General features: G+C 38.5%; 1 protein-coding gene across 11 annotated transcripts in view; it reads right to left on the minus strand.

The window, feature by feature from the left end:
* GRIP1 (glutamate receptor interacting protein 1) overlaps positions 1–27831 on the minus strand; it is a 720325-nt gene that overhangs the window by 175438 nt on the left and 517056 nt on the right. For all 11 annotated transcript variants that reach the window (XM_031651086.1, XM_031651082.1, XM_031651081.1 and 8 more), the window contains 2 exons: positions 7148–7283; positions 4434–4579 (listed from right to left, as the gene is read on the minus strand). In XM_031651086.1, coding sequence (XP_031506946.1) covers positions 4434–4579; positions 7148–7283 — 282 coding nt within the window. The remainder of the gene's footprint in view (positions 1–4433; positions 4580–7147; positions 7284–27831) is intronic.

Consider the following 27831-nt stretch of genomic DNA (forward strand, 5'->3'; position numbering starts at 1 on the left):
TTCTTCTTCTTTTTTTTTTTTTTTGAGATGGAGTCTTGCTCTGTTGCCCAGGCTAGAGTACAGTGGCACAATCTTGGCTCACCGCAACCTCCACCTCCCAGATTCAAGCAATTCTCCTACCTCAGCCTCTCAAATACCTGGGATTACTGGCAGCCACCACCATGCCTGGCTAATTTTTGTATTTTTAGTAGAGACGGGGTTTCTCCATGTTGGCCAAGCTGGTCTCGAACTCCTGACCTCAAGTGATCCACCCGCCTTGGCCTCCCAAAATGCTAGGATTACAGGTGTCAGCGACCACATCCAGCCCCCTGTCTGTCTTTCCCTATCTGTAGTTTAACCTGTGCACTGGGCTGTCATCTTCCCTTCTTGCTGCACCCTTTGTCTGAAATATTCCTCTCTCCACCTGGCTGGCACGACCTTCTTCAAGTCTTCCTAGAAACCCCTAGTTCTGAATCACCCATAACACTGGACAAATCTTCTATTGGCCTTTGCCTAAAAACGACACTTAGAGTTTGTTTTAGGAAGGGGTTGCCTTTTATTGATAGGCCCAGAGGAATATAAATGTGTAATCAAAGAGCATTAGAGCTAGACATCTGGTTTCTCTTATGTCTTTGGCAATGGTTTGAGAGAGAGATTTCAAAGCAAACTGACTCATGTAAAGTTCAAAAAAACACAGTATAATAATGGTATAATTATATACCATTTCAGTATAATAATGGTAATAATGGCTAATATTATTAGTTACTTACAAAGTGTTTGAAATGGTCTCAACAATGATTATGTGATTATAACATTGAATCATTACAAAAATCCTGCAACTACTATAGCTATTTTATAGATTAGAAACCGAAGGCTGAGAGAATTTAAATAACATGCCCAAGGTCACAAAGACAGAAATGAGCAAAGCTGCCATTTAACTACTGACACAGTCCAAGCCTTTACACTCTATTTTATTGCCTAGCCTTGCTGGAAATGAAAAAATGTTGTAGCAAGGTTTGTGAACATAGTCTTAAATTGATTTTGTTGTAAAATGACTACTAAATCTTTGGTGTTAGATTTTATGTGAAGAATACGAACTTGTGACTGATTATGCACATGCTTCCTGAGTCCTCTAATCTGGTCCCCAAGCTTTGAACACCGTCTATATTCTCATTACTCTCAAATGTATATTTACAGTCCAGATCTTTCTCTCAAACTCCAAATCATATCTTCGGGTCTTGACATTTCCTCTTGCATGTCAAATAGGCACCTCGAATGTAGTATTTCAAGCAATGAACTGCTGATCCTTCCCTCACAAATCAGCTCTACCCACATTCTTATCCACTCCTGTTAATGGATACTCCGTCCTTCCAGCTGCTCATGCTCAAAACCTTGGGGTTAACTTTGGCTTCTCTTTTTCTGCACAACTCACATCAAATCCATTAGGCAATCCTGTAGGCTCTCCCTCCAAAATAGATCTGGAATCTGACTGCTTTTCACTGTCTCCATCGCCACCTCTTACATGGATCACTGTAACTGCCCTCTAGCTCATCTCCCAGCTTCTACCCTGGTCTCTTATAGTCTATTGTCAACACAGTATCCAGAGAGCCTCTGAAAACATAAATCACATCATGTCACTCCTCTGCCCCAAACCATATAGTGACTTCCTGTATCATTCAGAGAAAAACTTAACGTCCTCCCAATGACCTACAAGGATGCCCCAGCCCCTTACATTTCTGACCCCACTTCCTAATTCTCTTACTGCTCATTCTGCTATAGCCACACTGTCCTCCTTAATGTTTCTATAACAACCCTAAGTATATTCCCACCTTTTGGTCTTAGCAATGACTGTTCATTCTTCCTGGAACTCTCTTCCCCCAGAAATCCATACAACTAACTCCCTCACCTCCTTCACAAGTCATTGACTAATCTCACATTCTCAATGATGCTGTCCTAACCACCGTATTTGCAATTGCATTCCCACACTGATCCCAGCGCTCCCAATCCCTCTCCTTGCACTGCTTTTTCCCACAGGATTCATAGTATTCATACTATATAATTTATTTGTTTATTATGGTTTTATTTTGTTACCTGTCTTTTGCTATAATATAAACTCTACTCATGTCCCCCAGGCTCCTAGTACGTAGTGGTGGCTGGAACATAGTAAATGCTCAATAAGTCATTGCTGAACAAATGAATTCTACCAACTCTTCATAATCAACCTGAGTTCTCATTAGTATGGAAGAGCAAAAAGCTATCTCAGGGTAGCATCCATGTTCATAGCTAATAATAGGAGAGGTGGTGCTAGAACAGCATAAACGCAGGGCAGCAATCATACATCAGTATACCTCACAATTAATATGCATATGGACTTTGGAGTCAGGCAGCCCGGATTCAGATATTGAATTCAGGCTTTGTAAAATGAGAAAAAATGCCTATCTTGTAGTGTTGATTGCCTTTTTATTGAAAACTTTGATAGTGCCAGGCACTATTCTAAATGTTTTCCAAACACTAACTCAGTTAATCCTCATAACAAATCTATGAGTAGGAACTAATAATATTCCCATTTTACAGATGTGGAAACTAAGACATAGAAAGCATAAGTAACTTTCTCAAAGGCATGTAGCTAGTAAAATGTGGAGCTGGGATTTGAACTTGTCTATTTGATAGTAAAGTTCATCTCTGCTATGTGGACACTCCTTGTGGAAAGCATTAAATAATTCAATGTAAGTCAAGTTCTTTATAATGCCAGACATTTGGTACAATCAAAATCTGTTGGCTATTGCTGTTATAATTACTATTATTACTACTTGACAATATGTGTTCTGAAGCTATTTTCATGCTTCAGAAATGGATATATCATATATATATATATACCTACTGTGTACCCACAAAAATTAAAAATTAAAAAAGAAATGAATGTATCCATAAAGAACCAATATAAAACATACTAAATATACTTTTCCTAAACCTAGTCACTAAGTACAAAGCCTGGATGGTACTTATTGCACAGAACTTACACACATGTTGAATTAAAATGGCTTAAGTGGCAAACAGAACACGGGCCCTTCATAATTTCATTGCTAGTGAAGACTTTGTTAATTCTTCCTGGGTAGGTTGTAAGTTTTCCAATTCAAATAATTTTTAAATATTAAGAAAGTTGGCTTTGCCATTCCTGTAATGAGATATTGATGGCAAAGGGAAAAAATTAAGAAGCTGATTTTGCCTAGGAAAAACTGTGGTGCAGCTGTTCTTCCTCTGGGTCATGATTATAGCAATTCCTCCTTATCTGCAGTTTTATTTTCTGTGGTTTCAGTTACCCCCAATTAACTGCAGTCTGAAAATATTAAGTAGACAATTCCAGAAATAAATCATTCCTAAGTTTTAAATTGTGTGCTGTTAGGAGTAGTGTGATGATAATCTCACACTGTCTGCTCTATCCATCTGGAGGTGTCTGGCACATTCACACTGTTTACACTACCTGCCTTAGTCACTTTGCAGCCACAGCTGTCTTTGGTATCAGATTGGCTGTTGTGTTCTTGTTGTACTTTTTTTTTCTTTTTCCGAGACAGGGTCTTGCTCTGTCACCTAGGCTGGAGTACCATGACACAATCATAGCTCACTACAGTCTCGACCTTCTGGGCTCAAGGGATCCTTCTGCCTCAGACTCCCAAGTAGCTGGGACTACAGGCATATGCCACCATGCCCAACCAATCTTTTTTTTTTGGTAGAAACAAGGTCTCATTTTGTTGCCCAGGCTGGTCTTGAACTCCTGGCTTCAAGTGATCCTCCCGCCTCAGCTTTCCAAAGTGCTGGGATTACAGGCATATGCCACTGCACTTAGCCTTTGCAGTATGTGTGTTTAAGGAACCCTTATTTTACTTAATAATGGCTGAAAGCACAAGAGTAGTGAGACTGGCATATTGATATAATTGTTTCACTTTATTAATGTTGTGTGTGTGTGTTTTTTGAGACAAGGCCTTGCTATGTCCCCCAAGCTGGATGGCAGTGGCGCAATCATGTCTCACTGTAGCCTCAACATCTTGGGCTCAAGTGATGCTCCGCCTAATGCTCAAGTAGCCTTGAGTAACTGGTACTACAGGTGTGTAGTAGTAGTAGTAATTAGCCCAGCTAATTTTTCTATTTTTTGTAGAGGTGGGGCTTTGCCATGTTGCCCAGGCTGGTCTTGAACTGCCGGACTCAAGCAATCCTCCTGCCTCGGCCTCCCAAAGTGCTGGAATTATAGACGTGAGCCACTGCTCCCAGCCAGTTATTGTTGTTAATGTCTTACTGTGCCTAATTTATCAATTAAACTTTATCGTAAGTATGTATGTATAGAAAAAAAAAAAAAACAACCCCGATGTATATAGGGTTTGGTATTATGAGAAGTTTTAGGCACCCACTGGGGGTCTTGGAATGTATCCCCTGTGGATAAGGGGGGCTACTGTACTTACAGACCGGCGGAAGCTCATACTCTACTTCAAGAACCACTCTTTCTCCCACGTTCTTCAGCAAGCTGATGATCTCATCATGGCGGAATTTGGCCAGGTTGATTCCATTCACTGCTTTGATGTAGTCACCCACATCCAGCTGGTCACTTCTGCAAAATAGACAATGTTGTTTCAGCAGACTCACCCTCTCCGCAGGCCAGTCTGACTATATTTCCACTTTCCCTTCATGAGTAAGCATGCAGTGTAGAAGCAAGCCTAGAAGGCTGACAGCAGAAGTCCCTGCCTCCTAGGAGATGGTGGGCTGAAGTCAGAGGAGAACCAGGGATCGCTTTTACTCATGCAGCCTGTGATACCTTGGAAGTCCTGCTCTGAGTCTGCCACTATCTCTGATTTTTTCCTTTTCGCCTCTTTTATTTTTAAAAGCACCATAAAACAAAATCAAGAGAAGTCTTTTTTTTTTTTTTTAAGTTCTTTGCCCTAAACCAGTTGGTTCTCTGGGATGGGATCCACATCCTAGATACAACACACATCTTTTTATTCTCAATCCTGCTCATTTTTGCTGCCTGCCTTTTATACATTTCACAGCTTTCAATAACTTCACTGGGAGTTTGTCCAGGACTAAGGAAAGGGTCAGCTTATTTTGTTATTTATTGCTTAGAGCAGGATTGATAAGAGTATTGGTGAAGGAGAAATCACAATGCAAATATTGGCTTTCAGTAACATTCTTGTCTCTCTATACCACCATAACAGAATATTGGCTGCTCTTGGACTTTAGTCAAACTCTGTTTCTAAACCAAGAGAAGGTAGCAAGATCAATAATAGGAGTTAAAATTCATGTCACTGATAAGGACCTTCAATAACATTTTCTCCCAAAATAGAAATAACTAACACGTTTATTTTATATATAAATCCAGCTCCAATCATTCCTCCTTCAAAGAGCCTCCTAATCTGCCCCGGTCTGCAGTCCGTGCATGGCCCTTACCTCACTTTCCTGACACTATGTCAACTGAACCGCCTAGTGCTCTGTAATAACTTCTGTGCTGTTGCTTTTTGCTATCATGCAATGCCATTTTTGCTCCCAAATGTTTCATGATTTTTATGCCTTATCTCCACTGATAGATTGTGAACCCCTTTAGGGCAGGGATCTCATCTTTAATTATTTTGATTTACTACCTACAAAATGGTAGTGCCTTAAATAGTGACTATTTGGTGATTTTTAATACTCAATATAACTGGCACAGTAACACTTTTAATTACAGCATTAATACAACTGAAAATGCTACCCCTCTCCCCCATCACACTTGCCTTAAAGGAGAGATATAAAGAAACTCTGGAGACTTATGAACCCCTAGCATCATGAACTGGCCATGATTGTTACAAAATAAAGGAGGTTTTGGGTGTGGAAGGATGCTTCTTAAAAGCCTAAAGAAAGCAGATTGAGGTGCTTGTGTCCACACCAGTCTCCCTTACAAACAATACCTTCTGATCATGGAGCAATCCACTGGATTAAGTTTGTAAATTGTACAAACAGGTTGATCATTAAAAGTAATCACAGAAATCACCACTTCAGATGACATTTTATGAGGCAAGAACTCTAAGATTTAACCTGGAATTATGTGGATATGAATATTGGTGGCCCGAATTTAAGGTACTTTAGCTTCACTTTTATTTTATGTATGTATGTATGTATGTATGTATGTATGTATGTATGTATTTATTTATTTATTTATTTAAGACGGAGTTTCGCTCCTGTTGTCCAGGCTGGAGTGCAATGGCACAGTCTTCTTTCACTGTAACCTCCGCCTCCTGGGTTCAAGTGATTCTTCTTCTTCAGCCTCCCAAGTAGCTGGGATTACAGGCATGTGCCACTATGGCTGGCTATTTTTTTATTTTTATTTTTACTAGAGATGGGTTTCGCCATGTTGGTCAAGCTGGTCTTGAACTCCTGACCTCACGTGATCCACCTGCCTTGGCCTCCCAAAGTGCTGGGACTACAGGCATGAGCCACTGCCCAGCTTGGCCTCACTTTTAATGAAACCTGATCTTCCACCCCCTTTTTCTGAGGCAGATTTAGAATGTGTCTCAAGGAAGTCCACCCCTACCCAGTATCCAGGACATTCTGCCTTTGGCAATAACGAGTGGAATTTGCAGTTATGGAAAGAAAGACAGGTGAGACCTCCTCCTCTAAGCCTTCTGTCCTTTCAGAAACCAACTCTTGAAAATCACACAGGTAGAAAAGGAGAGAGGATGTGGGATAAATAAAATTTTCACTGAAAACTCAGAGTTGGGTCTCCCACTCTTTCAAGGGTAGCCATGTCCCTCTCTGGCACTTTCCCCATACACATTATATGGGTCATCTGTTTCACATTTAGATGACTGGAGCATCTCCTTCCTACTGCAGCCTGTCTGCTGTTCAGTGGCACATTTGCAGGCTAGCTGCACATGGTCATTTTGAAATTAAAATCTTATGAGGGCCTGGCAGCTCCTGAGATGACACAAGAACCTCCCTGGTGACTGTAGCCTAGGCTAGAACAGCCACGCGGGCAGACCTGGGGAGCAGCTTCTGAAATGTGCCCCATTGTGCTTCTGCTGGCCTGTGCTGCCTGGCAGATGGCAGCTGTCATTTATTTATTAGTGACCACTTTTGATGGAGCTTTAATTTTTGAATTAATTACACCCTGTGTTCCTTTCAGTAGATTTCCCCAAGAGGCAGTTACCTAGCAGCAATTCCTCCTTGCCGCAGATTAGATACTCTTGGCTTGCCATCCTTATCAATTCCTCCCGATACCGTCAGACCCAGGGTAGTGCCTTCCTTCTTCATCAACTCGACGACTGTGGAGCCCTTGAATTCCTCTGTTAAAAGAAAAGCATTTGCCGTATTAAAATGAGAGTAGAATTGCCAATGTCATTCTGTGTATGTTTAAGTGACTCCTCCCCAAAAGTTCTTTCCACTTTTTCTTTTATGAGAAAAGATATCTATGGCCTCCTTCCATTGTAATTTACAGAATATTTCATAAAGATGCGCATGCAGATAATGCTGAGGCAGATATCCTATTAGAAGCTATGAAAATGGGCACTGGTGGGGTATTCACTCCAGGCTGACAATAAATAGTACAAATTGTCTTATGTACAAATAATATTCACCCTTTGTTTTCTGCCATTCTTGGGTGACTTTCTCTGGTTTCTCTCCTTGTAACTCCAGTGGGAACAATTAAAAGTTGTAAAGTAAGGAATTAGAACAGAATTTTCGATGATAATATGAACATATATAGCACAGTGGCAGACTCAAAGTTCATGGTATGTTTCAGGTTAGGAAGTCAACTGAAAGGAGAAGAGAGCTTTCTACAGGTTCTAGAAAAATATTGACTTTAGCTTCTTTGTCTTTCAAAAACGAAGTATGATGGGTTATGTAACACTCATATCATTCTTGCAGAATATGTCACAGTATGGCAAGGCAGGATTGATCCTCGGAATTTCCAGGTAACTGCCATAAATCTTTCATTTGCTACTTACAAAATTTTAAAATTTCATAGATCTTGTGGAGATAATGTATATACAGCAAGACAGAACTCAAATCTTTTGATTTTAGTCACAACAGAAGGTAAGAAAACTGTAAGAATATCCTCCCTTTCAAAAATAAAAATGAGTAGAGTCAATATTTACCTTCCAGAGGCTAATTAGGATAAATGCTGTTTTAAAATTCCCTGTGATGTTATTCCCTTATCTGCAAATATATTTTCTTGGTAGGGATGGGGAAATTGTCCAATTTTCCAATTTCTCCTAAATTAAGTTACACATTTCAGGGGTAATGAACTTCTAGAACATCAAAGATGCATATTAAAATGCAAAAACAAACTCGCTCTTTCAAAGTGAAATTAAAAAAAAATTATTTGCACATCTTAACCCTTTCCCTAATAACAGTTAATTATAATGTTGAAAATATCTATGAATGTGTATCATAAAGGTTTTTAAATTGCTGCTGCTAGTATATTATCCCACTAGCCAGTGAAAAAATGAAATTACATTAGGTAAAGAAACAGTATCTCATCTGATCTAGTGAGGAGAACAGAGTACTTTGGGGAAGAAGGCTGCAGACAGCAGGCTACTTATTTCCTCAGCAGCCTAGAGAATGTCCTTCAAGGCAGGGCTTTCAAGTTTGCCAGCTCCTGTGACTTTAACATCCCAGCATACCATCATTGGAATCCTGCCTTTTCATGGCAGTCTCATGACACTGTATACATAAGTCATTATTGTCTTTTAAAGTAGAAGACAAGGAGGAGTCTGAGTGTGTATGATGTCAGCTTCATCTACTACATTTGGTATGAAAGACCAAATAAAATTTGAAATTCAAGAATGAAAATTTTTGTCAAGTGCATGAAAGTACAGGACCTTTTACATCATTTACCAGAAGCATCTGTAACAAAATTCTATCACTATGTGCATTTCCCCTGCACTCCTTAAAACAAAACAAAGAAATCCCCAGAAATCTCATGGAAACATACATAGGTTCAACTGATATTGAAGACATCACCTTAATAAACAATCCCTCTAAACCCTTGTTGGCAGAAGGCTAGTTACAAATTTTTTAAATAAAGTTAATAATTAAAGTAAACAAAATGACATAGTAGATGATGACCATTCATATTAAAGAGATATAATGTGCCCAACAATTTTGCCAACAGAAAGATTCTTTGCATCTTCTTTAAATATGCAGTGATCCTATATATTTAAACATTTGATTATAGAACTTTACATGTAGAGTTGGAAGCATAGTTTTTTTAAGTGCCTATCTTAAAGGTCTATCCAATTTTCATGAAGAAGCAACTCTAAAATACTAACACCAGGCATGTGAGAAGTAAGTTTCTATTCATAAAAATTTTCTTTCTACTCCAAGTTTTCAAGGACATGCTTCCTGCATAAAATAGGATGCACGGGTACAGCCTTATGGGAGGTGGACAATGTCATTTTCTCCAGAAGGAACCCAGGTGCTTCCCAGGCTTCTGGCTGAATCCTGAAAATCTAGAAAAGCTCAACTATTTTAGTTTAATTTCATCATTATTAAAATATAAATGCATCGATCTGGCTACTTTTTAAAACTGATACTAGTCAATTACCTTGTCATTTAAAAACATTTCAAATGTCTTCCTAAGAGCTAATTTTAATAATGTGAAATTGAGAACATATTCCTGTACCAGTTAATTGAGTAATTTGTGCATTCATTGATTCAAGCACATATTGAATGCCTACCCTGAACCAGACAATAAAACTCGAAGATGGAAAAAGCAAAGACCATTATCCTCAAGATGGCCACAGCCTAGTCAAAGAGGCAACGTCACAGACCACTGTGCCATACAATGTGAGTTGTAGGGAAGCAGCCACAGAGAAGATGGTCCAGGCAACAATATAGAGCGAAGGGCCTGAGGTTCAAAATGCACCATCTATTTTACAATTTTGTCTTCTATCCAATCTGCTGTACTTATTGACCAGGATTAGCTGAGCAGAGCAGACCAAATAAGGAATATAAATTAGGCAAAACTCAGGAATAAAGATAGAACATTCTTGCAAGAAAATTTGCTGAATTGCAAGAATGGTAACTGCCAATAAGTATCTATGGTCCCAGAATAATTGACTAAATCCTTTATGGATGTTTCTGTAGGGGGTGGGAGAGAAGAAGTGGTCTGGAGAGAAAGGTACCTGCTTTTGGAGTTTGCTTTTGGCTCACCTGAAGTCTCCAGTTGGCTAATTAATCATTTAATACCCCTTTTGGTGTTTAATGTCTGCATAATGATCTAATGAAGACAGAAGAAATGAAGACAGATGCATTCATTTGCATGAGTTCACTTATGTATCAAGGTTTACTGAACAAACACTGCGGTAAAACAGTGGAACTTGGGCAAGTCAATATGTACAGATGATTTCTTTCTTTTGTGATTTAAATTGCAAATATCACTCCCCCAATTAAGAGGACCTTGTAGCGAGCACTGTAATCTCTTTCAATTGGCAAGCAGCACAGGCAACAGATGATGCCTAACTAGTGAGGAAAGAAATGGTTCGGAATTTGACTTTTTCCTTAATCACCATATCTAATTATCTTAGAAAATAAAAGGTATAGGTTTACATCTATACCATTACTTACTCAACATAACTGAACAGAATCCCACTGATAGAATGAAATTTAGTTGTTTGCTGTTTTTCTTTGTGTTTGTAATTCAATCTTTTTCATTACTGAACTCCAGAAATTTTTAAGAAAAGTAACAGTGATGCTTGGCAAACATAAGAGAATTATGAAAAGTTCTTACAAACAAATAAGGTTATTTAAAAACATAGATGGTTATACAATTAATATGCAGAAAACTATATCCTTTATGTAGACGAACAGCAGCCAGTAAAAGGTTATTATAGAAGAGAAGGCCCCATTTACAATAGCCAAAAGGTAAAATCCCTAGGAAAAAACTTAAGAAAACTGCACAAGAACTATATGAAGACAACTTTAAAGTGCTTCTGAAGGATGTAAGATTAGAATAAATGAAAAGGCATCCCATTCACTCATTCAATAAGAACTGAGCACTTACTATGTGCCAGATAGTGTTTGAGGCATTGGAGATACAACACTGAACAAAATGGATACTATTCCTGCCATCTAAGAACTAATATTCCAGTGGATAGAATAAGTCAACATAAAAAGTGTTGATTTTCTTTAATCAATTTTATATCTATATAGTAGCAATGAACATATGTACATTAAAATTAATATCATATATAATTGTTCCAAAAATGAAATTCTTAGGTGTACAAGTAACAAAACATATACAGTACTTACACGGTGAAAACTAAAAAATGCCAATGAAAGAAATTAAAGAAGGCCTAAATAATTGGAGAGACAAACATGCGCATAGACTGGGAGACTCAGCATAACAAAGACATTAATTATTTCCAAACTGATATATAGGTTTAATGTAAACCTTATCAAAATCCCAGCAAAATATTTTGTAATTGTAGACAAGATTATTTTAAAATTTATATGAAAGGGAAAGGAACAATTTTTAAAAAGAAGAAAATGGGAGAATTTAGTGTACTCAATTTCAAAACTTTCATGGCTAGAGTAATAAAGGCTGTGTGGTAGGCCAGGTGCAGTGGCTCATGCCTATAATCCCAGTACTTTGAGAGGCTGGGAGGGGAGAGTCATTTGAGACCAGGAGTTCAAGAGCAGCAACAGAGTGAGACCTCATCTCTACATTTTTTTTTTTTTTTTTTAATAGCTGGGCATGGTAGTGTGCACCTGTAGTCCCAGCTACTCAGGAGGCTGAGGCCGTAGGATCACTTGAACCTGGGAGGTCAAGGCTGCAGTAAGCCATGATCATGCCATTGCACTCCAGTCTGGGCGACAGAGTGAGACTCTGTATCAAAAAACATAAGCAAAACCACTGTGTTGTACTGATGGAGAGACAGACATATAGATCACTGGAACAAAACAGAGGACCCAGGAATAGACTCACACAAATATGACATACTGGTTTTTGACAAGATGCAAATGCAATTCAATAGAGGAAAGGTAGCCTATTCAACAAATGATGCTGCAGTAATTTGACATCCACAGGCAAAATAAATAAATAAATAAATCCCACAACTTGCCCACAGTTTCACACCTTGTATAAAATTTAACTCAAAATGAATCACAGTCAAAAAAAAAAAAAAAACCCATAATATTATAGAAATTCTATGACATACTTATAAACTGTAGGAAAACATAGGATAAAAATTTTAAGATCTAGGTTTAGTGAAGGGTTTCTAGATTTGACATAAGCATGATCCATAAAAGGAAAAAAATCCAGCAAATTGGACTTCATCAAGATTAAAAATGAATGTTCTCTGCAAGACCTGCTTAAGATGAAAAGAACATCTACAGACCAGGAAAAAATATCTGCAAACCACATATCCAACAAAAGACAAAAGAATAGTATTTCAAATGTATAAGCAACTTTCAAAACTCAACAGTAAAAAAGCAAATACTTAGAAAACAGGAAAAAGACATGAAATATTTTATTAAAGAGGATATACAGATGGCAGGTAAGTACACACGAAAAAATACTCAACATTTTCCTTTAGGGAAATGGCTCAAATTACTTACAAATCAAAACTACAATTGATATCATTACATACTTATCAGAAAAGCTAAAATAAAAATTCGTGACAACACCAAATGCTGGTGAGGATGCACAGAAATTAGATCACTCTGATGCTACTGATGGGAATGTAAAGTAGGACAACTACTCTGGAAAACAGTTTACCAGTTTATTAGAAAACTAAATATGCAACCACCCTATGAGCCAGAAATTATACTCCTGGGCATTAATCCTAGAGAAATGAATGCCTTCATTTACACCAAAACCTGTAAATGAATACTTATCACAGCTTTATTCATAATAGCAGGAAACAGAAACAACCAAGATGTCCTGCAACAGGTAAATGGTTAAACAAATGTGGTATGTCTATACCATGGAATACTTCTCAGCAATCAAAAGGGTCAAACTAGTGCTACAAGTAACAACCCAGATCAATTACCAGAGAATTATGCTAAGGTAAAAAGTCAACCCCAAAGATTTCACATTGTATGATTCCATTTATTTAACATTCTTGAAATGACAAAATTATAGCACTAGAGGATGGGTTAGAGGTTGCCAGGGTTAAGGGCAGGAGGGAAGTGAATGCAGCCATAAAAGAGTAAATGATTGATCCTTGTAGTAATGGACATGTTCCGTATTTTGACTCCATCCATGTCAATATTCTGGTTGTGATATTACATTATAGTTCTGCAGATGTTTCTATTGGGGAAAACAAGGTAAAGGATATAAGGAATCTCTATATTATTTTCTATAACTGCATATGAATCTACAATTATCTCAAAATTAGCAGTTTAATTTTTTAAAATGTCCCATCAGTGGGTATATGATTCAATTGGTCTGGGGTGTGCTCAGTATTTGAAAATTTCCTCCAGGGGATTCTAACATGCAGCTAGAATTGAGGAAAATTGTAAACTGAACTACAGGACATGGTCTCCCCAGACCTCATGTAATCTCCTACCATTTGTTATTTCTCTGCCTTTAACACCTCCCCTTCATCCATGTCCCTAGCTGAGGATGTCTTCAAGGCAGCTCTGGGATGACTCCTCTGAGGAACCATTGAGAACATCGTTTGTCCACATGGATTAGGGGCCCTCCCATGCTGTGCCATGATCACCCTTTATTTACTCTTGTCAGAGCCTGTACCACCTGTTGTTTAATCATCACATATGGCTTTCTTTCCTCTTTCAGAAACTCTTGTGACAATTGTCCATGTTGTAATTTCCTGTTCATATAGCTCCTGAATTTTAGGGACTTGCCAAAATATACCGGTAACTCCTTTTTTCTGTGTAAGCCTGTTTTATTTTTTAAATAAGCAATGAGACAAGAATTTCCAGAAACAAGAGTGTCACAGAACAAAACAAGATTATTATGCTGGATTTCCATCCTGTACAAAACAGTTTACAAAACAATGAGATGGTTGGATACAGGTTCTGAATGCCTTATGCCCATGATACTTTTCTGTTTTGTTTTGTTTTGTTTTGTTTTTGTATGTTCAAGCAGATCCAGACTGACCAATTTTGAGAGACCGACACTGAGGGCTTTACCAGCCTCCTCACCTATGCCCCTGCTTTTGGGTGTCTGTTGTTTGTACGATCTCTTTCAAAGGAGATGTGATGGGTGGTATGACATACCTCATTCAGGAAGGCTTCATGGGCAGGGTCTCTGATCTTTCACAGAAAAGTTAAACAACAAGCCAGCATACCTTGGAAACATAATTTCTCACAGAATCTTTACAAGTATACATGTTCTAGTTTTGCAATAATGTAAAATACATCTTGTGCCAAAAATAATCCTATTGGCATTTTAAATATTGTTAAGTTTATATTTTAGAATAATCTTGTCTATAGTTGCAAAATATTTTGCTGAGATTTTGATAGGATTTATATTAAGCCTGTATGTCAATTTAGAAAGAATTAACACCTTTACTAAGCTGAGTCTCCCAATCCACGCACATAGTTTGACTCTCCAATTATTTAGACTTTTAATTTCTTTCATCAGCACTTTCCAGTTTTCAGCATGTAAGTACTGTATGTTTTGTACTAAGAATTTGTTTTAAAACAATTATAAATTGTTCCTAAGAATTTCATTTTTTGGAACAATCATAAATATTTTTTAATTTTTTTTATAGAGGGGAATCTCACTGTGTTATTCAGGCTGATCTCAAACTCCTGGGCTCAAGGAATTCTCCTGACTTGGCCCCCCAAGGTGCTGGGATTACAGGTGTGAGCCACCATGCCTGGCCTAAATTATATTTTATTATTATTTTTAATGTACATATGTTCATTGCTAGTATATAGTTATACAATTGATTGTAGTATATTTAGCCTGTGTCCTGTGGCCTTGCTGAACTTATTAGTTCTGGAAGTTTTGTGGGTTTTTATGTAAATTCCTTAGCGTTTTCTATATAGACAATTGTCATCTGCAAATAGGGACAATTTTACTTCTTCATTTCTAATCTATACATATTTATTACCCTTTCTTGCCTCAAGCACTGGCTGAACTTCCAGCACTACGTTAATTTAGAGTGGTGAGACCTTACTGTTATGGTCTTAGAGGAAAACCATTCAGTCTTTCATCACTCAGTACTATGTGAGCTGTGGGTTTCCTTTATAGATACTTTTTACCAAGTTGAGAAAGTTCCTCTCTATTCCCACTGTTCTGAGAGTTTTGATAATGAATAGGTTTGAATTTTGCCAATTTATTTTGCATTGACTGACATGATCATGTGATTTTTTCTTCTTTAGCTTGATAATATGGTAGATTACCCTGTTTGATTTTGTAATATTGAACCAACCTTGCACCTCTGAAATACACCCCATTTGGTCATGGTATATAATTTAAAAACTATCTTGCTGAATTCTACTTACTTATATTTTATTAATATTTTTTTCATCTACATTCATGAGTGATACTAATCTGTTGTGTTCTTTTTTGTATTGTCTTTGGTTTGGTATCAGGATAATAATACTAGCTTCGTAAAATCAGTTGGAAAATACATTTCTTCCTCTTCTGTTTTCTGGAAGAGGTTGTTCAGAGTTGTTCTTAATTCCCTTTAAGCATTTGGAGAAATTTTCCAGTGAAGCCATTTGGGTCTAGAGATTTTGGCTTTGGAAGTTTTTAAATTACAAATTCAATGTTATTAATAGTTGTAGGGCTATTCAAATTTTCTATTTCACATTGGGTGAGTTGATTCAGTTTGTGTTTTTCAAAGAATTGGTCCATGTCAGTGAGATCAGAATCTTTGCAAGTGGGGAACTAGGCATAGTTTTTAAAGCTCCTCAGGGTATTCTAACATATAGCTAAGATTGAGAGACAGACTTAGGGTTTGGTGCATGAGGAGAGATTGGTAGAAGAGACTGGGAAACCAACAGACATTATACCATGAAGGATCCTAAGAAAGTGCTCAGATTTGGGTTTTAGAAAAGGTTAGCAATGGTTTTGGTAATGGTAGTGTAAAGTCTTGAGGAGAAAGACCTTAATCTTTGGTCAAGGAGAACCAGTAGAAGGCCACTGCTGTCATATAATGTATGGATTAAGTTAGGCTATGTTGTGTCAACAAATAAAAAAATGAATAATGACTCAAATACACCAGGAGTTTATTCTGCTCACATACAAGTTTATGGTGGGTGTTCCTGATCATTAGTCAGCTCCCTCTCACACAGAGATTTAGGGAGCTATGCTCTTTTCCGTTTTGTGACTTTGTCATCCCTTAATGCTCTGGTTGCCGAACTGTGCATTGAGGCACATGAATCCATGGTGAATTCACAGGACTACCATTGGATGTTTTAAATTTTCAAGAAAACACAGCCACATTTGATATCTGCTAGACACAACATCACCTGCTAGCTTGAGGAAGTTCAGTTAAACATTAGCTTACACTATAGTGCTTTGTTTATGTCACAGCTTTCCAAAACTGAGTTGTTGTTTTTTTTCCAGTTACTGTGGTAAAAAGCAAGTCCCATGTGAAAACTAGTGTGAAACAGGAATTGAGATTATCAACATTAATTTAAGGATTTGAGAAACTGCACAATGTTCAACAGGCACACACATACCATTCATTATTAACTACTTGTGGTTACTTAAGAGTGAAATGAACATATGTTGTTCTTTTAGTTTACAAATATCTTTTTTTCACATGGCTAATAAGTTGTTAGGATAAAATATGAACTGTGTTGTTTGAACCTGACTACTTAGTAAATTGAACTAGTGGTATTTTATTTGGCCTGGAGGTGCTGTAAAAAATTACTGAGACACTAAGGGCTCTGTGGACTGAGAAAGTTTAGAAACTTCTGCCCTAGGACTTAATCTTGTTTTCATTCAGCTGGTGGAAGGGGAAAGACAGCTCTCTTAAAAGCCATTACCGGCCTGTTTATGTTCACATCCCAAGGGCAAGAACTTATTCCATCCATGTACACACATAAATTCAAAGGAGGCAGAGAACTAGAGTCTAAATAGAGACCCACGCAATGAGGGTAAGGTGGATATGGAGAGACAGGTACTGACTATGCCATACAGAGGCAACACATGATAGACTAAAATACATCCGTGGCTATGTGGATGGCATGGACATCAGACATATTAATGAAGAGGAATTTTCCTGAGTTAGAGACCAATGAGGATGTGGGAAGCATGGAAGCATGGAAGTGAGTGAGGATCAAAAAGGCCCCAAGGTTTCCAACTTGTCTGATTGGTGGATGTTGACATCTGTTGCTGAGAAAGGGAATCCAGAAAACAGGAAGTTTGTGTTGCTGCGAGTGATTGGAGCGGGGCAGGCACACTATATAATGTCATATAAGAGAAATTTAACATTGAAATACCACACAAAAATTTGGTCTTAAAATAGTTTTCGTCACACCTCAAAATGATCTATAAAACCCTCACCCCATGGCTGTAGCATAAAAAGAGAAAGTACAATTTAAAAGCAACCACTAGAGGCATATTCAGCAAAACAGGTTAAGTTCTTTACTTCTTGAAGTTCTATTAACTGCAGAGATTTTTAAAAATACCATCAACAGTTAAATAGAAATACTATTGGCGAAAACTCTGTAAAGTAAGTCACAAATTTTGAAATGCTAGTGTCAACAACAGCGTTTTGTTCCCTGCTGTGTCTCCAGCATCTAGAATAGTACCTGGAACATTCACAGTTCCTCCCTGATAACTACTGGAGTAACGAGCACATTGGTCCCAAAACAGGGAATTATAATCGGGTGGTGAGCATCAGCTTGTGGTAAACAGAAATACTGCTGGACGGTGCAGAAGCAAAATGATAAAGGAGCAGAATCTGAATGGAGCAGACAGAGTTATTTCCCCACGCTTACTTGGTTGATTAATTGTACCAATGCCTTGGTAAGGGGAATTGGGTCACACACCAGAATACTATAGCTATATCCGTGTACTACTATTGAAAAAAACATTATTGCTCATACTACAGTTTTATCTGTATATTACTTTCAGTGGTGCCACTAGGAAGTTTATTCCCCTCAGGAAATAAACAGATGCTTTTTCCAATACTCATTTCAAGCTCTTCCTAACATCCCCTGGTTCAGCAAAGCTGTGGGGATCAAAGCTAGGTTTCTGTGATGAACTGCTGCATTTTCAGTCTCAGTTCTTGCCACCCAGACTAGCAGAGAAAGGTTATTGGGCATTTTCCACCTCTGTGTAGTGACATGAGGGATATACTAGAATTTTTCTCATCCCTTGGGAGTCTGAACATAAATTTGATCAGTGGCAGGGATGTACAGCACATAAATATTACCTGGCACAAATATTCATGTGAAACAAAATTATGATTGGGATTTATCTCATGCAGTGATGAGAGGGCTGGATTAATATCTGTATGCTTCCCGGAGTACCTCCAAAGAAAGGTTATATACAAATATGCATTGTCAAATACAAAAATATGTGACCCCTGAAGATATGTGATACATAGGTCAGGATTCCTTTAAAAATAGACTGAACAGAGACGTTGACTGTTTTTCTGGTATAACTGATTCAGGTATCAAATGTCTTCTAAAGCATTAAGTTAAAAAAAATTCCTGCTTTTAAAATATGGCAATACTAGAATTGTTCCAATTTCTATTTCTCCCAAAATCAGTTCTATTTAATTGTCAAAATTTGCCCTTAAGCTTTCCAATGTCAAACTTATTAACAAGTTATTTAGCTTTCATGGGTCTTAGTTTCCTCACATCTAATTTAGGGATAACAATGGTATCTACTCACAGAATTTGGTGAAATTAAGTAATACAATTCTTACAAGGAACTTATGGTAATAACTGCCACACAGTAAGTGTTCAATGTATGTTAGCCATAGTCTTATTGTTGTCTTGTTGTCATTATTATTGTTATTTGGATATTGGAAATTTCCAGATACGCAAACTTCCAGTTTTCTACTATATTTTGATTGTTATGAATATAAGACAAAACAATTAATAGTGGTATTTAACTGTTGGTGAAATCACAGACTACTTTGAGAATCTAATGAAAGCAGTGAACCCTTGTCCCAGAAAAACTGTGTGCATGATTTCAGGGGAATTCATTAATTCCCCACTGGGGTTTATCCATGTATCCTACTTTAGAAACTCTGACCTAGAAGATCAGGTTTGAGCAATGTGACAATCAAAGAACAATTTACGTGGGAGTGACATTTTATAATTTGTGTGTTTGTTGGGTAGGGGATTGTAGAATAGCAAACAGCACCCACATCTATCAGTCATGTATTCCTACACAGTCATCTGATAGTCTAAATAAAACCATGATGCAAGATATCAGAAACAAGAAATGGCTTACTTCAGTGAAACCGCCTTTCTTCCTAAGCATGATGGCCTGAGTGGTAGACATTTAAAAGTAAGAGGTGATAAGGACCAGCAAAAAGCACTGGGCAGGATATCTAGCAATTGCACTTGCTTCAAAAGCCTCAGGCAACTTTCCTTTGGGAAAACTCTCCATCTGTAATTTTCACTTCTAAGCTGTTATAATCACATTGTTGACATGATTGAAAACTGGCGTTTACAAGTAAAACTGAAGCAATTGGCATGGCTATCTTTGAATTTAATTACTCTGATTTTCAATGTTCCCTTAGATAAGTTAACTACATTCTTACAACTACTTATGGACTGTTTTGTTCTAAAAATATTTTTAAGCATTTATAATTGCCAGACTATGTGGTAGAGGCTAGTATTTTGAAGACCAATAATCACTGCCTCTACCTTTCTGCAATTCACATTCTAAATGTCTAAGAGACAAACATCTAATAATTTCAATGAAATGTCATCAGTTCATAGCATGGGCTGGGAGCCTGAAAGGGAATAACAGCTCAACTTGTGCTGCTAAGAAAGTCCTCTGTAGGCTATAGATGGCTAGTTAGAGGTTTAAGTTCTTCTTTAGATGAAAGTAGGATATTTACTTGCAGTATTGTTTCCACTTAATAGAGAAGTGAAGATACCAAGTATTGCTTAGCAAATTAATAAGCTATTTTTGGGAGGAAGTATTTTATTTTTGCACGTATTTTTGGGTATCCTTTTGGCTAGAATCCTTTTTTTCTGAGACAAGGTCTCACTCTATTGCCCAGGCTGTACTTCCGTGGTACAATTTTGGCTTACTATAGTCTTAACTTCTTGGGCTCAAGTGATCCTCCTGCCTCAGCCCCCTGAGTAGTGTGTGTCACTAAATGCTCAGCTAATTTTTTGAAACAGTTTTTGTTGTTGTTGTTGTTGTAGAGATGGGGGTCTCACTATGTTGCCTCGGGTGGTCTTGAACTTCTGGGCTCAAGTGATGGTCCTGCCTCAGCCTCCCAAAGTGCTGGGACTACAGGCATGAGCCATGGTGCCAGGCAGGGCAGTATCTTATGTTGAATAACTATTTAAATATGAAAATCCAGAATTACTGTACTAGGATTAGAATGATCAGATGTTCTGATCTGGGAGTCCAGCTGAACAACAAGGGATGGGGCAGCTGGGTGGGCAAAAGGAAAGAACACTATGGAAGTGAAAGACGACCCTGAGAAAGATACCAGGTAAGGCTGCACTACAGCTAGTGAGAACTAGTCATCGCTGAGTTAGGTCGCTTAGTGTTCAACATAAGGGGCCAAATGTTGCATCTTCAAAGACAGCTAAGAGGACAAGGCTTGAGTTCCATTGTGCCTGAAAGGGAAGTGGAGAAAGGATAAACTTCCACAAGAAATCAGACTTCTTAAACAATCAGGGAAAAGTAGAACTAAGAGCTACACTCACTTGGCCTCTTTCTTCCACGAATGTCTAAGTACCCATGAATCTAACATGAGCTAGGAACCTGCCTGAATAGAGAGATTAAAATGAAGAAATTCATGATACTTTTTAGTTTTTTTGTTTTTGTTTTTTTTGAGGCGGAGCCTCGCTCTGTCGCCCAGGCTGGAGTGCAGTGGCCGGATCTCAGCTCACTGTAAGCTCCGCCTCCCGGGTTCATGCCGTTCTCCTGCCTCAGCCTCCCGAGTAGCTGGGATTACAGGCGCCGCCACCTCGCCCGGCTAGTTTTTTGTATTTGTAGTAGAGAGACGGGGTTTCACCGTGTTAGCCAGGATGTTCTCCATCTCCTGATCTCGTGATCCGCCCGTCTCGGCCTCCCAAAGTGCTGGGATTACTGGCTTGAGCCACCGCGCCCAGCCCGATACTTTTAAAGATTATCCATTCTTTTAAAGCAGTTTATACTTTTCCAAGTCTTCTTACATCCATTCACTAACTTAGCCTTCAGAAAAACTCTGTAAAGAAGGGCATACTACCATTTTATAGATGAGGGACACTGAGACTTAAAAATTAGGGTCCTTTCATTAGGCCAAACTTCATGTCTGTTTTATGTACATGAAATTTCCCCCTCGTGTAACTAAATGCTACAAAGTTTCAGACTCATCATATAGTAATTGTTAAACAATGGACCAAAAGAATGTATAGATGAAATACTTTTGAGAAAAGGGAAGAAAAATAAAGCTAGCCTCAAGCAGACTCCAAGCCACAAGGGCACTAGTAAATCAATCCTTCTCGTTTTGTTATGGATGCCTGTATGTCAGGGGCATTTATTTGACTTTCCCTTGTTTCATGGGACTTGATCCATTTCAAACAAAGGAACAGATGGAAAACTAATAGTGCAGTCACTGCAGATCACCAAGAGGCAAAGCATCTGGGGATCCCTGTGGACTTTCCACGGAGAAGCCATGGTCCTGCTGCAGTGAGTCAGAACTTCATGAGAGCCCCATGCAGACCTACTGGAATTCAGAACTGGAGAAGGCTGTGCTGCCTACCTGTATTTGGCTTCCTCTATCCTAACAGGGAGGGTACCATTCTCTCCTGGCCCCTCCCCTGGTCCCTTTCGTTTCTTCTGCTCTGCATGGGAAACCATTTTCTTGTCACAGAAATGTTCCCCTTTGGAGTAAGCAGAAAGAGAATGAGCAGATAAAAGCAGTCGCTACTGTTTCCTCTTTGATGCCATCTATCTTTTGTATTAGTACCTCAATCACCTTATGTAACACTATCTTACCCGAGTATAACTATCTTCTAGCCCCACCCTGAGTTTGAAATGCTTTAGTCCCTCCCTCTCTTCCTCATTTCCTCCCTCCTTCCCTCATTCCTTCCCTTCCCCTCCCTTGCTTCCCTCCCTACCTTCCATTGAATATCTATTGATAATTTCCTAAATTCTAGGCACTTTGCTATCTAGTGGTAAATGATGTAGACTTAGTCCCTGATCTCAAGGAATTTATATTCTATTAAAAAATACAGACCTTGGGAGGCAGAGCAAGATGGCTGAATAGAAACCTCCACAGATCATCCTTCCTGCAGGAACACCAAATTTAACAACTATCTACAGAGGAAAAGCACCTTCGTAGGAACCAAAAGTCAGGCGAGTGATCACAGTACCTGGTTTTCACTTCATATTACTGAAAGAGCCACTGACAAGGGTAGCAAAAACAGTCTTGCCACCCCTTCCCCATCCCGCATATCTCATGGCATGAAGAATCTGTGAGCTTGGGGGAGGAAAAGTACTGTGACTTTGGGACTTTGCATTGGAACTTGGTGCTTCCCTATCACAGTGGAAAACAATACCAGGCAGAAGTCAGCCAACACCCAGGGAGGAAGCACTTGGACCAGCCCTAGCTAGATGGGAATCATCTATCCCAGCAGTTGGCATGTGAGCTCCAACAAGCCCCACCACGGTGGACTAAAGTGGTTTGGGGCCTTCAATCAACTTAGCAGTCTAAGCTGCAAGAACTGCAACTCCTAGGCAAGTCCTAGTGCTGTGCTGGGCTAAGAGCCCATTCACTTGGTGGGCATGTGACCTAGTAAGATACCAGCTGGGGTGGCTAAGGGAGTGCTTGCACCACTCCTCCCCCAAGCCCAGGCAGCACAGTTTGCAGTTCCAAAAGTGACCCCTTCCATCTGCTTGAGGAGAGAAGATGGAAGAGTAAAGAGGACTTTGTCTTGCAACTTGGATACCAACTCAGCTACAGTCAGATAGGGCACCACACAAAGTTGGAAGGACCCCATTGCAGGCTGTGGCTCTTAAACAAGATTTCTAGATAAAACCTGGGCCAAAACTCGCTGCCTTGAAGGGAAGAACCCAATTCTGGCAGGATTCATCAGCTGCTGACTTAAGAGCTCTTGGCCCTGAATAATCAGCAGTGGCAGCCAGGTGGTACATGCTATGGGCCTTGGGTGAGAATCTGAGACATGCTGGCTTCAAGTGTGACCTAGCATATTCCCAACTGTGGTGGCCATGAAGAAAGATTCTTTCTGCTTGAGAAAAACAGAGGAAGAGTAAAGGGGACTTTGTCTTGCATCTTAGGTACCAGTTTGGCCACAGGGGCTAGAGCACCAAGTGGGCCCTTGGGGTTCCCATTCCAGGTCTTGGCTCATGAATGGCATTTATGGACCTGATCTGGGCTAGAGGGGGGCCCACTGCTCTGAAGGGAGAATCCTGGGGCTGGAAGCATTCATTACAAGCTGACTGAAGAGTCCATGGACCTTAAGTGAACACTGGTGGTACTTTGGCAGTATTCCCCATGGCCCCTTGGAGGTGGTAGCCATGGGGAGAGGCTACTCTGCCTGTGGAAAGCAGAGGGTAGAGCGGGAAGGACTTTTTTTTGTGCTTTGGGTACCAGCTCAGATGCAGCAGAATAGAGTACCAGGTAGCTTTCTAAGGTTCCTGACTCCAGGACCTGGCTCCTGAATGCCATCTCTGAACCCATCCAGGGCCCAGAGGAACTCTCCACCCTGAAGGGAACTCTTTACCCTGAAGGGTGGCTGGTTCTGACACTTGCTGATTATAGAGTTCTAGGGCCTTGAGAAAACATAGGTAGTAGCCAAGTAGTGGTTACAGCAGGCCTTGGGTGAGACCTAGTGCTGTGCTGGCTTCAGGTCTGACCCAGTGCAGTTCCGGTGGTAGTGACCACAGGGGTGCATGTGTCACTCCTTCCCCATCTCCAGGTGGCTCAGCACAGAGAGACTGTGTGTGGGAGAAAGTACGGCAAGAGAGTAAGAGTCTCTACCCAGTAATCCAGATAATTGTTCTGGGTCTTATCCAAAATCACCAAGGTGGTGCCTCTATGAGTCTATAAGAGCCATAGCATTACTGGGCTTGGGGTGCCCCCTAATGCAGATATGGCTGCAGTGACCAAAAAATTAGATCCCAACATCCAAGTCCCTTCAAATACCTGCAGAGCTCTCCCAAGAAGGATGGGTACAAACAAACCCAGACTGCAATGACTACAATAAATACTTAACTCATCAATGCTCAGACACTGATGAACATCTGTAAACATCAAGACCATCTAAAAACATGACCTCATCAAATGAATAACATAAGGAACCAGGGACCAAACCCAGAGAAATAGAGTTATATAACCTTTCAGAGAGAAAATGCAAAATAGGTGATTGGGGGAAACTCGAAATTCAAGATAATACAGTGAAGAAATTCAGAATCCTATCAGATAAATTTAATAAAGAGATTCAAATAATTAAAAAGAATTAAGCAGAAATCCTGGAGATGAAAACATGCAATTGACATACTAAAGAATGCACCACAGTCTCTTAATAGGAGACGTGATCAAGCAGAAGGAAGAATTAATGAACTTGAAGACAGTGTATTTGAAAATAGAGGAGACAAAAGAAAAAAGAATGAAAAAGGAATAAAGCATGCCTGTAAGATCCAGAAAATAGCCTCAAAGGGGCAAACCTAAGAGTTATTAGCCTTAATGAGGATGTAGAGACAGATAGGGATGGAAAGTTTATTCAAAGTGGTAATAACAGAGAACTTCCCTAACCTAGACAAATATATCAATATTTAAGTACCACAAGGTTATAGAACACCAAACAGACTGAATCCAAAGAAGACTGCCTCAAGACATTTAACAATCAAACTCTCAAAGGTAAAGGAAAAAGAAAGAATCCTAAAGGCAGCAAGAGAAAATAAACAAATAACATAGAATGGAGCTCCAGTAAATCTAGCAGCTGACTTTTCAATGGAAATCTTATAGGCCAGGAAAGAGTGGCATTACATATTTAAAGTACTGAAAGAAAAAAAACTTTTATCCTTGAATAGTATATCTGGCAAAAATTGCTTTAAGCACGAAGGAGAAATAAAGACCTTCCCAGACAAACAAAAGCGGAGGGATTCCTTTAACACCAGACCTGTCCTACAAGAAATGCTAAGGGGAATTCTTCAATCTGAAAGAAAAGGATGTTAGTGAGCAATAAGAAATCATCTGAAGTTTCAAAAATTACTGGTAATAGTAAGCGCCGAGAAAAACACAGTATAACACTGTCATGGTGGTATGCAAACTTAAGTAGAAAGACTAAATGATGAACCAATCAAAAATAATAACTATGACAACTTTTCAAGAAATAGCCAGTACGATAAAACATTAAAAAAACAACAAAAAGTTAAAAAGCAGGGGGCAAGTTGAAGTGTAGAGTTTTTGTTAGTTTTCTTTTTGCATATTTGTTTATGCAATCAGTGTTAGGTTGTCATCAGTTTAAAATAATGGGGTATAAGACAGTATTTGCAAGCCTTATGGTAACCTCAAATTGAAAACATACAACAGATACATAAAGTATAAAAAGGAAGAGATTAAAACATACCACCAGAGAAAAATTATCACTAAAAGGAAGACAGGAAGGAATGACAGAAAAAAAAAGAAGACCACAAAACAACCACAAAACTAGTAACAAAATGGCAGGAGTAAATCCTTACTTATCAATAATAACATTGAATGCAAATGGTCTAAGTTCTCCAATCAAGAGACACAGAGTGGCTGAATGGATAAACAATAAGACTCAACTATCTCTTGTCTACAAGAAACACACTTCACCTATAATGACTCATATAGACTGAAAACAAGGGATGGAAAAAGACATTCTATGCTAATGGAAACCAAAAAAGGGCAGGAGTAGCTATATTTCTACCAGACAAAATAAATTTCAAGACAAAAACTGTAAGAAGAGACAAAGAGGGCTCATTATATAATGATAAAAGGGTAAATTCAGCAAGAGGATATAACCATTGTAAATATATGTACACCCAACACCGGAGCATGCAGAGATACAAAGAAAATATTATTAGAGCTTAAGAGAGAGATAGAACTCAATACAGTAATAGCTGGTGACCCTACTTTCCGGATTGGACAAATCATCCAGACATAAAATCAACAAAGAAACAATGGACTTAATCTGGACTACAGGCCAAATGGACCTAATTGATATCTACAGAACATTTTATTCAACAGTTGCAGCATATACATTCTCCTTAGCACATGGATCATCCTTGAGAATAGATCATATGTTAGCACAAAACAAATTTTTAAAAATTCCAAAAAATTGAAATCATATCAAGTATATTCTCTGACCAGAATGGAATAAAACTAGAAATCAGTAACAAGAGGAATTTTGGAAATTCAACAAACACATGGAAATTAAACAGTATGCTCCTGAATGACCAATGGGTCAATGAAGAAATTAAGAAAATTTAAACATTTCTTGAAACAAATCATATCAGAAACAAAACATACCAAATCCTATGGGATGTAGCAAAAGCAGCACTAAGAGGGAATTTATAGCTATAAACACTACATCAAAAAAAAAAAAAAAAAAAGAAAAACTTAAAAAAAAAAAAACAAAAAAAAAAAAAAAAAAAAAAAAAGACAACCTTCAAATAAATAACCTAAGAATGCATCTTAAAGAATTAGAAAAGTGAGAGCAAACCAAACCCAAAATTAGTAGCATGAAAGAGCAGAAATAAATGAAACTGAAATGAAGACAATACAAATGATCAATTAAAAGTTGTTTCTTTTCTTTAAAGTTAGTTTTTTGAATAAACAAAATTGACAAACCTTTAGCCAGACTATGGAAAAAGAGAGAAGACCTAAATAAATAAAATCAAAGATGAAAATGAAGACATTACAGCTGATACTACAGAAACTCAAAGGATCTGTATTTGTCTGTTTTCATGCTGCTGATAAAGACATAACAAGACTGGGTAATTTATAAAGGAAAAGAGGTTTAATGCACTCACAGTTACACGTGGCTGGAGAGACTCACAATCATGGCAGAAGGCGATAGGCATCTCTTACATGGTGGCAGGCAAGGGAGAATGAGACAGCCAAGCAAAAAGGGAAACCTCTTATAAAATCATCAGATCTTGTAAGACTTACTCATTACCACGAGAAAAGTATGGGGAAAACACCCCTGTGATTTAATTATCTCCTACTGGGTCCCTCACACAACATGTGTGAATTATGGGAGCTACAATTCAAGATGAGATTTGGGTGGGAAAACATCCAAAACATATGATGATCACTAGAGACTACTATGGGCAAGTATATGCCAGTAAATTGGAAAACCTAGAAGAAACGTATAAATTCCTATATAAATAAAATGTACCAAGATTGAACCATGCGGAAATCCAAAACCTGAACTCACCAATAACAGCTAATGAGATTAAAGCTGTAATAAAATCTCCCAGCAAAGAAAAGTCCAGGACCTGATGGCTTCACTGCTGATTTTTACCAAACATTTAAAGAAGAACTAATGCCAATCCTGCTAAACTATTCCAAAAAATAAAGAAGGAGGGAATACTTCAGAACTCACTCCACAAGGCCAGTATTACCGTGATACCAAAACCAGACAAAGACACAGGAAAAAAGAAGACTACAAGCCAATATTCCTAATAAACACTGTTGCAAAAATCCTCAACAAAATACCAGCAAACCAAATTCAAGACCACATTAAAAACATCATTCATCATGACCAAGTGAAACTTAT

The sequence above is a fragment of the Papio anubis genome, chromosome 9 (assembly GCF_008728515.1).
Source record: "Papio anubis isolate 15944 chromosome 9, Panubis1.0, whole genome shotgun sequence".
NCBI classification, from domain to species: Eukaryota; Metazoa; Chordata; class Mammalia; order Primates; family Cercopithecidae; genus Papio; species Papio anubis.